The 13,104-nt window shown below is 47.5% G+C and overlaps 1 protein-coding gene across 1 annotated transcript in view; it reads left to right on the forward strand.

The window, feature by feature from the left end:
• The window catches only part of ITGB5 (integrin subunit beta 5), a 125,251-nt gene that overhangs the window by 51,667 nt on the left and 60,480 nt on the right, over positions 1 to 13,104 (forward strand). Inside the window, exon 5 of the mRNA XM_004465814.5 lies at positions 771 to 939. Coding sequence (XP_004465871.2) covers positions 771 to 939 — 169 coding nt within the window. The remainder of the gene's footprint in view (positions 1 to 770; positions 940 to 13,104) is intronic.

Below are 13,104 nucleotides of genomic sequence, written 5' to 3' on the forward strand. Positions count from 1 at the left end.
TGAAGGGCTCACCTGTTTTAGAAAAGACGCGGCATTAACCTGCCACTGATGTGAACACTATTCCCTTCTTTCCAGATTCCAGATATAACTTTCCATTTGAAGATGCTTAGTTTATAAATGATTTCTACATCTAGGAGAGCTGATGGTTTAGAGTTGTATTTATAAATGAACGAAGAAACCAAAAGCACATTTTCATTCTTGTCCCATTTAGCGTTTGATTATGTGCCAGCACACCCTCGTGGGCTCTGAGTGGGTGGGCGTGAAGAGGGATAGGTGATAGTTTGTCAGGGCAGCAGGACATGGTATGCGGTGCCCATTCATGCAGGAACTGGGCTTACATGGCCCTCGCTCTCTGCCTCCTGCCCACACCCAGAAGAGCCTTTCCCCTCCTTTCTGCCCAGACTTTGCCCAAACCTCTGACCCCACGCAGCTTTCAAGGCCTGTATCAGGGCTCTGCAACATCTTCCTCTGAGCACAAGAGCCTACTATTATCTCTCCTTCCTTTGAATCATGTCTGAACGATTCAGTCAACACTTGGTTGGCATATGCCATCTTGCCTGCAGTTTAACGCCGCGTGCCTGGAGAGTAGGGACTATTATTTCTATTTGGTCTCTCCCCTGTGCCTGTCCAAAGGGCACATGGTAGGTGCTGGGTAAATATTTATGGGATGACAGGTGCTTCTAAGGCTCTTGCTGAGTGTGCAGAGCACTTGGTTCCTTAAGATTTAGAGACAATAATGGGAAAGTGACTCTTCTCTCCTCTCTCTCTAGTTACAAGTTATTTCCAAACTGCGTCCCGTCCTTCGGGTTCCGCCATCTGCTGCCTCTCACAGACAGAGTTGACAGCTTCAACGAGGAAGTTCGGAAACAGAGGGTATCCCGGAACCGAGATGCCCCTGAGGGGGGCTTCGACGCAGTGCTCCAGGCAGCTGTCTGCAAGGTGACTGGCCTTCGGGTCCTGTTCCTGGCTGGGGACATCAAGCAGAGGGCATCGCCGTGGGTGCGGGCACTTCCCACTGGAGGTGGCAGATTTTGAGCCCCCCCCCAGCCTGTGGCTCACGTCCATTCTTCTATCAGAGGGTGGATTCAGGGAAAGCCTGGGGAAATCGACAGCAGTCAAATCAGCCAGAGCTCGGGGTGGATTCGGGTTGTGTATGTCTCTGTCTCAGGGTGTGGCTGTGTCCGTGGGATGCGTGTTTGCCAGCACCCAGCTGCTCGCTGTGATTATCCCTTTGACTTTTGTGCTGCTTTTCAGCGGAAAAAAGTTAAGGACAAGACATATCACAGATGCTTGTAGAGCTTTCTGGCCTGATTGTGGTAAACCTTGCCTGCATTATTCTGTTGGGGAATCCAGCTGAAAGAGAATTGAAGTTCATCTTTGGTTGCCTTTCTGTTTGTTTATTCCTGCCTTTCTGTGATTTTGCCTCCAGAAGGCGGAATAGACGTAGACCAGAGATGAACTCATGCTTCGGGAAGTTTCAGTCTCAGCAAAATATATAGCTAAAGTGTTAATAATTTAATCTTAAAATGAATATCCTGTCATCAAAACAATCCAATAACAGCAACGAAAGATAAAAATAAAAACCACTCTTGAATTCACTACCTCAACACATACTTTAAAAAATTTATCTTTCTGGTCTCTATGCAAACGTTTAGTGTTTTTCAATCATTGTCATCATCAAGCACATATAATTAGTAATGCTTTCTTGAAAATGCCAGTGAATTCAGCAATACGGGGGTCTTGTCAGGGATGCTCCTTGATGGGGAGAACCCACTGTGGAGGTTAGAACTCAGCTTGGAGAGGCTGCCAATCTGCAGCTGCAACTCACTTACTAAGGGCTCTGTCCTTAATTGCCCACTTACGCTGTGCTGACCTCAGGGAGCTAGTATTCAGTGTGTCATGCACCCACTTTTCCTCTCCCTTAGTCCTGGGCAAGTTGCTAAGAAAGCCACAGTTGTCTTTTCTGAAATAAAAGCACCAAAATGATAAGCAGAGAGGTATAAGGGAAAGGAAACCCTGAAGTCAAGCAGCGCCTCTTCTTGCCTGTGGGTCACTGCTTCCTCTGGCCCCTCCTGCAGAGACATGATGGGGTGGCGGCAGAACGGCCTCTCCCCAGCCAAATTCTTGACTCAGAGGCCCCTGATGCTAAAAAGCAGCTGAGTTGAGATGCTAAAAAGCAACCCGAGAAAGCCAGATGGAATACGGCTGGAACGTGTTTGGCTCTGAATCTTTCAACTGCTTCACAAAATAGATGGCTTGTGAATTTGCTAAAGGAAGAAAAGTGACATTTTTAACTGGCATTCAGATATTGATTCTATGAGGCGTTGTCTTCACAGACATTTGGCCAAATTCCACTTCTTGGCAGGGAACAACTCTTGTGGGTACGATGTAGGATCCTAGTCATCTTCCCCTTGAGGATTTTGTGGATTTTTTTTTTGGGGGGGTGGGAAGAAATCCTCTTTATAAAATTCTGGAGAAAGAACCCAGTTCAGGCCTAAGCAATGTCCAGTTATAGTCATTCTATTGAATGTGATTTGTCTGAATGGCATGGCCGAATACTTGAACTGCAGTGATCTTTGAGATGCCTTGCTCAGAGAGGTGCACTGTTACACCTCAGAGCCATCTATTCCATCCCAGTCCAGTAAAAACATCCTTCTCCTTTGAAAGTCCAGTATTTCAAGACTCAAGCATTTCAGAAGAGATGTTAGCATATTTCTTAAACTCATTGCCTAAACCTGGTGTGTGCATTATTGTTGACTGGGAGAAATTTTGAGTCTTGTCTTAGCTTTGTATCTGATGAGATTTTCTCTTACTCTCCCCACCAGGGCCTTTGCAACAGGGCAAGTTAATAATTGCCTAGAGTTATGCAGTCTCTGAGCCACCAGCTTCTCTCTTTATCTTTTCTCTTCCTTTGTGCTGTCAGTTTATGTTGGATACCTATCAAATCATTTGTTTCTCATTTGAAATAACTTATTTAAATCAAAAGTCATCCTTCTTATAAGCATTACTTATCATAGCAAGAAACTGGAAATAGATGATGGCCTACCTTTTGATGAAAGACTATGTAGAATTATACCATTAGAGAATATTTAATGATGATACTGCTTCAGATAAATTGAGCATGGAAAGCGGATTTTAAAACAGAACAGACTGTCTGATGCTGTTTTGCAAACAAAGGATAGAAAAAAAGATTGAAAACAAATAGGCTAAAATGATAGTATCAGGCAATAGGATTATATGCTTCAGGTGAAATTACCAACTCAGCCAGTCTTGTTTCATCTGTATTCCCAACCATTTTGTTCCCCAAAATCTGAAGAAGCAAATCCCAGCTATCATCTGTAACGATTTCAATGGCAATTAGATTTTTTTTTTTTTAGGAAAGATCATATTTAATAAATACCCTAAACAACTACAAAAGTGAAACAAAGCTAGCACTCTAAATTAAATTCAAGAATTTCCCAAAGTTGAATCCTCAGGAGCACTTGCTTGGGGCTCCCCAGCCTTATCGTCTAGTGGAGGTGGCTCAGTCACTGTGAGTTGAGTTATGTGGGCAGAGCTTTTGCTTCTTGGGCCTCAGTTCCCCTACCTGGGGAATGACTCTCTACAGAGGGTTTTTGTCCCCATTTAAGGATAAGGGATCTAAAGCTGGTAAGTCACAGCCAGAGCCCAGCTTCCTTGGTCAGTGGGAGGCAAAGCCATAAGTGAGCACAGGCACCTGTCCCTACAGCCCTATCACCTGCTTCCTCATGGACCCACTTCCTCTGTGCTCCAGATAATTGTGTGTGCCCAGGATTGGAGGAGGTTGGGTGGGGACCTTGTCGTCCAGGAACCAGAGGGATTTCAGAGCCCACAGTGGTTTCATCTGCCTGGCAAGCAGATGTGGCAGGGGACAGGGAGTAGTTTCCTGGTCCTGATTCTCATGGACACAGGCTAATCTTTTCTACTGGAACATGAAGAGTAGGCAGAGGTGCACCCTATGCCCCCCACCCCCACCCCGTGATGTCAGACATCCACCCCCTAGGCCACCTCTGGCAAAGATTGGGCCAGTCCTGATCATTCTTCTCTGTGCATATTTGGTCATGTGTCAGCACAGGTGTCCATATTGTGGGCAGACAGTGTCCATCAGAAGGACAGCAGGGCTTGTAGAGGACTGACGTTGTATCCTTCATGAGCAGAGAGCCCAGGGTGGGCCCATGGCCTGCGGTTCCCAGCCAGGAAGCACCTTCCAGGACTTTCTGCCCCTGGCCTGGTTGAAGTTGGGACTTGTGCAGTAGCAACATTGTGAAATTGCAGGGCCTGCCTTCAAGGAGATTGTGGGCTAGAGCAGGAAGAAGCTCCTGGAAGTGGAACCCAGTAGAGACCTGGAGATGGAGGCCTCGGTCCAGGGCAGAATTAGTTTGGCAGACGACAGGGGGATCTTCCTCACCCTTCTAGATTCTGTACCCAGACTCTTGTGACTAGCCTCTCTGAGACACAGCTGAGGGGCCCTTCTCTCAAGCCTGGAAACTAGTGCTCTCCCCAAACCCATCACAGGGGCTAGGTGGTGACTAGATTTTGAAGTTGTTGTTTATTTTAAAGTCCTAAGCATTCCTGACCTTGTATACGGAGTTTCTTTCTTCACCCTGATTTGCCCAGATTAAAAGCTCTTCCACTTAAGATTCCTCCTGCAAGCTGAGTGTGCTGAAGCGAGAAGGCCTGGAATCTCCTGGAATTGGACGTGAGCCTCCTAAAGGCTGGCACTGGCCAGGCATCCCCGGCAGCGGTGCACGCTCTGCTTCCTCTGCCCTGATGTCCTTGGAGGTGGATCCTATCTCACAGCACCACAGGGAGCTCTTTGTTCTGGTTTCATTCTCACTCTGGTTTCCCAGGGATCAACAGTTAGATATCAACTCCAGGGATATAGGGGTAATAGTCACATGACTGACTTTAAATCCCACCTCTGTGGTCTGCTCCGTGTTTTTTTTTTTTTTAACAAATTAATTTTATTTACACATATTAATAAAACATACAGTTCATCCAAAGAGTGCAATCAGTGGTATTTGGTGTAATCACATAGTTGTGCATTCATTACTTCAATCATTATTAGAGCATTTTCATTATGTCAATATGCTCCATGTTTCTTGGAAAGCTGCTCTTTGCTTAAAGATGGGAACTATGAGTTTTGAGTTGTAGAGGTTTTGAGTTGCTTTTGTTTCCTTAGCAGGTCCCATTGCTAAGAGATGCCTCTGTTATCAGTGCAGAACGCACTGGCTTTAATCCTGTTTACACTTTTCCTTGGTCTGAATAGTGGTTTCTCCCATGGCCACTTTTATTCCCTCCCAGGACCTTCTGGACGTTGACTCTAAGTTGTTTATTCTGAGTTCATACAGGTGGCAGTGTGATGAGTAGTTGAGATGGGAACTGTGGCTGCTTTCCTCGTCTTCTACACAGGGAGCGCCTGTGGCCTGGGGAGCGTGCGGGGGTTGGACGGCGCTCTCTGTTCCAGGTTGCCAGGCACCACTTCACTGTTCTTCACAGCTCTCAGGTTAAAGAAGGGACTTGCACATTTGACCTTGGCTGGGTCTATCCTGGCTCCTCAAGTTTCTATTGACAGCTTTGTCCAGTCAGCCAGAAAATAAGTTCTGTGCAACCCAGTGCATTTCCCATCTCGCCTAGGCTTTGATATCCCACATCCTTTAGATGCTGATCTGTTTTAATATTGCTTGTCTAATTTTGCATTGTGCATTACATTAAAAAAATTTTTTTAAATTTTTTATTTATTTCCTCTTCCCTTGTGGCTTGCTTTGCTCTCTGCTCTCTGTGTCCATTTGCTGTGTGTTCTTCTGTGTCTGCTTGTCTCCCTTTGTTGTGTCATCTTGCTGCACCAGTTCTCCATGGCACGGGCCATCAGCTCTCCGTGGGTGCGGGCCAGCCTGCCTTCACAAGGAGGCCCTGGGACATGAACCCAGGGCCTCCCATATAGTAGACAGGAGCCCAATCAATTGAGCCACAGCCACTTCCCTGTGTGTTACATTTTTAAAGTATTGTATGTCCTCTCAGAAATAGGTAGATAAATAAGGCTTAAGGTAAACAAAATAAATTTACATGGTGAGTAAAATATTTGAGCATTGCTTGAATCCCTCTTCCTCCATGGGCAAGTGCTTCCTCATCTATAATGGAGACCACAGCCACAGAGGGCCTGGTGGGGCAACTTAGTACTTGCGAGACTCTATGCGGGAAAACAAAATCTGTGGACTTCTAGAAACAAAATGATAATTGCTACCCTTGCTTGAGCACCAACCATGTGTCAGATGTTTTGTGTAAGTTATATTAATATCTGATTATCATAATAGTCCTACAATGTCTTCGTGGTTGTTTTAGTTTCCTTGACTGTTCAAGCAAATACCATGCAATGGGAATTTATTAGCTTACAGTTTTGAGGGTAGGAAAACTCCAGATCGAGGGGTCATCAAGGCGATGCTTTCCTCCCAAAGACTGGCATGCTGGGGCTGGCTGCCGGCGATCCTCGGCCCTGGGCTCATCTGTCACACAGCAGTACCCGTGGCCTTTCTTGGCTCTCCTCTTCCGGAGCTTCGGCTTCCTGCTTCCTGTGACTTTTTCTCTCTCTCTCTGAATTTCATTCCACTTATAAAAGACTCCAGCCACAGGATTAAGACCCATCCTGACTGAGCTCGGCCACGCCTTGTCAGAAGAAACCTCATCAAAAGATTCTACTAACAATGGGCTTATACCCACAGGAATGGGTTAAGTTTAAGAACATGTTTTTCTGGGGGGTACACACACCTCCAAACCACCACAGTGATTATGGTTCCCGTTGTACAGGCAAGGAAACCAACTATCACAGGGATTAATTACATTTTTGTTAGTAATAGCCAGGATTTGAGCGAGGTCTGGCTGATGCTAAAGTCTTTCCATTGCCCGTGACCCGTCGCTTTGGGAAGCAGCGGCAGTGTAGTGTCGAACAAGGAACGCTGAATTTAGAGTCACGTTGGCCTGAGTCAAGCTCTGTCTCCTCTGCTATTGACCTGACTTCTCAGGGCCTCAGCATCCTCATCTGGCAACGCGGAGGTGGGATTGGGTGGAGGGTCCCTAGGATGTGTCCCCCCCAGCTGTGTCTGTTAGTGCTGTGTCTTGCAAAGGGCTTGGTCACATCTTGCCTCCCTTTGCTCAGAGCCCTTGATCTTGCTTTTTTGGTTCACCTGGTTCAGGCTTGGCCTCAAGCCCAGCAGGAGCTGCTGCGGATACCCTTGAAGGGTGGAGAGCTCCCCCACCAGGGACTCAGGCACAGCCACGTGAGGCTTCATTCTGCACCTTCCTGACCTCGGCTCCGGGTGCTGACTTGGTTTCTTTTGTCTTGTTACCCGATTTCTTTTAGACCTCAGACTTGTGCCAAGCATGAGTTGAGAAAGGGAGGAAACTGCCTTTCTCTCCCCAAGGAAGGCAGCCCCCCTCTGGTGCCTCTGTAGCACCTGTTGGGGCTCCTGTGTGTGTTCTGTTTTCTTGCCACCTGGGTTATGTGTCTCAGCATGTGTGAGCTGTTTCTGCTAGCAGATTGCACCACAGGTTTCTGGGGTTTGAGCCAGCCCCTGCTTGTTTGCTCTTCCTCTGCTTCTGTGTCTTTGTCAGACACCATTAAAATATTGAATTTCCCTGTGGCCCACCAAGCTCCGGGTGTGTGTGTGCAGGTCTGCAGACCCTCCACCCATGTGGGGTTACTGTTGGAGGTGGCGAGTGTTCTCCTTGGCTTTCCGTTTTGCAGACGGATGTGGTCCAACATGCACTTTGAATCACTCCACGGTTGTGGTCTCAAGATAAGATTTCAACTCCATGACCCCGTGGATTCCTCATTCTGCCAGCATAATGGCAACTGGCTGAATGACCATTTAACATCCTTAGCAAGGCGTGCGTGAGAACACGTCTCTTTTTGTCCTCTAGGGTAGACCAGTTCCTCGCCTGGCTGATAATGAAGGCAAAGAATCACCCCTGGCCTAGCTTTCCATTCCTGGGGATAACTCCCGCTTTTCATTTCAAGTTAGGGGCTTCTAATGGCCTGAAATTTCCATTTGGCAAAGAAAAAAGGGACTCTTATGCCCTGTTCTCTCCTCGGTCTCTACCTTTGGCCTCTGCATGCTGGTCGCAATAACCCTGAGTCAGTGAAGCCCTTTGCACACTCTGCTTGGAGGAAACTTCTCCCCTGTATTCCATTTTTCTTTTTAATGCCTGTACTGTGCATACTTGCTTTTCAGACCTCAGCTTAATTATCTATTGGCTGGAAAAACCTCCAATTCTCCTGACTAGGTCAGAGTCCCCGGAACCAGGGCCTTGGTCATACCTTTCCCAGTTATCATTTCATTTTTTATTTGAGCCATGATGTGACTGATGCCTGTGTCCCCTTTGAGATGGCAAGCACCCTGCGGGCAGGGACTATGTCACTTTTCTCACTGTATATTCCCAGCATTGAGTTTACTGCCTGGCACGCAACAGGTCTTCATTAAACACCCGGTGAATAAATTAGTGCTTGGTTCTCACAGATGCCTTTACGATTTTGAAGTTGAGGAATATCCAGATCTGCCTGGTCCCAGACCTCTCCATCCTCCCATCCTCCCAGGCTCCTCCGTCACTTACAGTGCTTCCTACACATCCATAAAGCGGAGCCAGAGCACTCTTACTGGCAGTACTTCCCAACTCAGGTTTTTATTAAATGCCTCATATGTGCTCATACAGTGCCATGTGTGGTGGAAAAAATGAGAGAAAGATGAAAAAAAAAACCCTATCCTCAGGGATCTGTTTAGAGCCTGCAGATTCACTAGAAGGTAATTAAAACAACCTATTTATAAAAATTTGATTGAACCAAATGAGCTTATTGATATTTGACTATTTTCTCCTACAAAAATGAAAGCTTCAGCCTTCTGTCTTCCAAAATTTGTTCTTCTTCAATTCAGTTTTGACCCTCCCATGGAGTCCACATTAGAAGAAATGTCTACTCTACATTTTTGAGGTTTGGGCTCAAGGTGAATGTCCATATCTTGAGTCACAGGCCAAGATTTCTTTTTCTCATGGAAAGGAAATACTTCAGTTTTGCCCTCATTAAGTTTAGCCACAGAACAGATTTTTTAAAAAATGTTATTTCATTGCAAAGGATGGATAGAAACAGGCAAAACAAACTGCTAATGAGACCATGTTTTTGTTCTAAAGTGACGGAAATATGCTTGAACGTCAGCATAATTTGGGAAGCCAATCACGGAAAGAATCTAACCTTGTTTTTCCTTATGTGCTATGTTGAAATTAAGGCTCCTCAGTTGTCACAACAAGCTCAGATCTGCCGTGGGGTCAGCCCAGCCAGGCCCACTCTCCTCCCTCATTTCCTCCTCCAAACCTCTGCTCCCTCTTGGTGCTTTCTGAAAGGCTAATGGACAAAGTGCTTGGTTTTACGTTTAAAACTTGTCGAGTGCTTCATGGGGGCAAGATGCCCTGTTAGGAGCTGTGAGGGGTGTGAGGGAGCACCCACATCCTGTCTCGATGAACACGGTTCCGGTGGAAAGAGGACAAGTGCACCATGAGCTGAGCGCTGGTGGCTCTGCAGACTCTAGGGAAGGGCCGGCTCCTCTGCCCACGGCGGGTGAATGCGGGTGAATGCCCGAGGGCAGTGCCCCTGCCTTCCAGGGGCCACCTTGGTCTCTGCCGGCCTGTGTTTTCTGCCAGGCTCTGACGCCGTCAGTGCTGCCATCGACTGAAAGCTTCCTGAGAGCTCCGCTCTGTGCTGAGCACGTAACAGGGCTTATTTCACGTAATCCTTTGAAGGTGGTTTGACTGTCTCCCTCCCTCCCACCCTTTTATTTAGGAGGTACCAGGGATTGAGCCCAGGACCTTGTACATGTGAGGCTGGCGTGCAACCCCTGAGCTACATCAGCGCCCCCAATGAAAGTTGGTTTTTTTGTTTGCTTGTTTTTAGGAGGTACTGGGGATCGAACCCAGGACCTCATACATAGGAAGGAGACACTCAACCACTGAGCTACATCGGCTCCCCTGACTGTCCCCTTTTGATGAAGAAACTGAAGCCTGGAAAGGTTGAGTAACTTCGTGAAGGTCTAATGGGTAGAAATGACAGAACCAGGGATGGAAACGGTCCCCACTCACCTGCTCCAAAACTGAGGTGCCTCACCTTGACATTAGAGTGCCTGAGATCTTTTGAGGCCACACGGGAGCAGAGAAGGGGGAAGGGCGTGCTTCCAAAGAGAGCAAAGGAACATGCATGACTTCATTGCCCACTGCAGGGCAGGACTGAAGCCATCCTAGGAGAAGACAGGTGCATGCAACACTTTTCTCTGGAGCTAAAGGTCTTGTTTATCAGAAACAGTTATAAAATTTTCCAAGGAGACCACTAGTACTATCCCAAGGTGAGTGGGAGGATTGAGTCTGGCTGTTCGATTGAGCATGCTAATCTTTGCCTTTGGTTTCTTTATCTGTAAAATGAGAACTCTGATATTTGCCTTCTCATTCATAATTCAGAGCATGTCTCACAACCATTGGTTCCACTCTCTCAGGCTCTAACAGGTAGTATTGTGGTGAGTCAGTGTTTTTCAGGTGGCAGATTTTTTTCAGCAGTTGAGGGAACATGTGACTGGTGACTCTTCAGTGACACCTGGAGCTCTGGCTTGAGAATACCCTCACTTGGTGACTGCTAATTTTAATTAGACTGCCCTGAGCTTCATGGACAGATTGACCTCCTGCTCAGCAAACCTAGAAATTAAAAGCTAGTATTTCCATTCTAACTGAAATTGCCTCCCTGGGACAGCATCTTTATTCCAAGGACCCCCATCTGTTTGGAGACTGTTTTCCAGAGACAGCACTGTGAGCATTGCTCTGCCTAGGCAAGCCAAGGTCAGCTGAGCCACCCACACGCAGGCAGGCACCCACCTCTGTTTTCCAGTACAGCTGAGTGTGACAGCCTTGCTCAGATTCCCAGCAGTCGGCCTTCCAGGCCCTCCCTCGCACTCTCCCACAGGGCCGTCCTTGAGTCGGCCTCTTTCACTTGTCAGGCTCTGTCACAGGCCATGTGTGTAAACTAGTTAATATGAGATGGCTCTGGGGACCCACAGGCCTAATATGAGCCAGTTGGAATATTCAGCTGCCAAAAGCAGCACATGTGCTCCAGAGGTAATTCAGAGTCCTGGAGAGCCCAAGGCCCAGCCCTGTTTTCCTCTTTGTGGGTGAGACCACATCCGGGGAATGGTGTCCGCTTCGGCAGGGGTTGGGGGGGCAATTCATGTTTAAGACAGATGCTGAGAGCGAGAGAGCAGGGCGTGGGGTGGGGTGTGTGCGTGGTGGTGCCACGCGTGGAAACCACGTCCTCTGCAGAATGGTTAAAGGTTAACCAGCAGGAGAGACACTGCTGGAAGGAGCATGTGCTCGGGGATGAACGATGGGGGCCACAGGGAAGCAGGAAGAATTTTCTAACAAGGAGAGCAGCTCAGCAGTGGAGCAGGCTGCCAGCTGTGGCCTTGAGTATGTGCCTGGGCCGCATACCCACGTTTGGAGGTGCCAGAGGAGAGATCCTTGCACTGGATTGGAGGGTGACTAGATAACCCCTGGGGTTCTTTCCTAGCTTCAGGTGCTACCTATTTCCCCTCAGTCTGTTTTCCCACTCAGTAACCATGGGTGCTTTTACCCTGTAATAACCCCCTCCAGTCTGTCTTCTATGGTTCTCAGTAATGTACCCTCTAACCTGCATTTGTATTTGTCTACATACCCATGATCTCTACTGTACACACTCATTTTGTTTTCCAGGCACATCTGGCCTTGAGCTGGTATCTAGAAACTCTCTCCCTGGTCCCAGTTGGCATCACTGTGGAGCCATCCTACTGTGGTATTAGTCCAGATGGGGTGGGAGCTGTTCAGGGGGACCCAGGACAGCCTGTGATCCAAGAGGGAGGACGGTGACCTCTTGGCCCCAAGTGACTTCCTCCTTTATGAGAACTTCCAGCCACTTAGCATGACTCCTTCCAACCCCAAGGAACAAAATTGCCCCAAAGACTGGAGGCTTACTTCCTCAAACTAGAGAAACCAAGTCCTCTAAATTCCAACCCTTGTTTCTCCTCCCCTTCAGTTTCCAGGCTGTCTGGGGTCAGATGTTGGAAGTGAACAAGGCAGCAAGTCTGTCTTCACTCTTGGGAGAAGTCTAATTTTATTTATATTTTCAAAGAGCAGAAAGTCCTTGTCTTCCATCTCTTTCCTGCATCCCTTTTTCATGAAGTATGGCATCCTCTTCTCCATTCCACAAAGTCCTAGGTCTCCCATCCCGACTTCAGAGCTTGGCTGCCCAGATCCTCCCTGTAGCCCTCCTGCACCGCCTACGCGCCACCCCACAGCATATATTAGAAATCCCATTGCCATGCCATCAGCCATACTTAAGGTCTAAGAGCCCTTAATTCTGTTGGATCTCAGCCAAAGGAAAGGTGGAAAGTAATTTCTCAAACACATTTTTGCTTATGATATCCTCAATGCTTCCTGTATTTATAGATTTAAAATAAGATGTTTGTTAAATTCCAAAACATATTAAGTAGTCAGTGGAACTATGAGTGATAGATTGAAGACTTTTAGATGTTGTGAGGGAAAGTTTTGGGTACCCAGCCCCAATTTCGTTTATCCACTCACTCATTATTTATTATGTGCTCAATATATGGCAGGTTGGGATCTTGTTATCCTGGAGGTTGGGTACTCCATTCCCTCCTGCTTCCTTGGCTCAACATCTCTGCTCGCTCTTGAGGACAGAGCTGAGGTTTGGGCACCGATTTTCTACTGAGTTTAAAGGTCATCTGCTGCCCCGTCCCTGGTTGGACTGATGGGTGCCCACAAAGCTGGAGGGTTTGCCTCCTGGGATCTGGGTGGAAAGGATCAGAGATGCTGGGCTGTTAGTGGTGTTAGTGGTGGCTCCCCCAGCGACGCATGACACAGGTGTTCAGAGTCCACAGCTGGTTGCTTTTCACATAGCCAAGTCGCCTACCCATGTAACCTGCTCACCACTTGGAGCAGTTGGAGTAACGTGGTTCATGGAACCCATCATCCTGGGGTGGCAGGAATGTCAGCTGGTGGCCAGCAGAGAGG

The sequence above is a fragment of the Dasypus novemcinctus genome, chromosome 4, assembly GCF_030445035.2.
Source record: "Dasypus novemcinctus isolate mDasNov1 chromosome 4, mDasNov1.1.hap2, whole genome shotgun sequence".
In the NCBI taxonomy this organism is placed as follows: domain Eukaryota; kingdom Metazoa; phylum Chordata; class Mammalia; order Cingulata; family Dasypodidae; genus Dasypus; species Dasypus novemcinctus.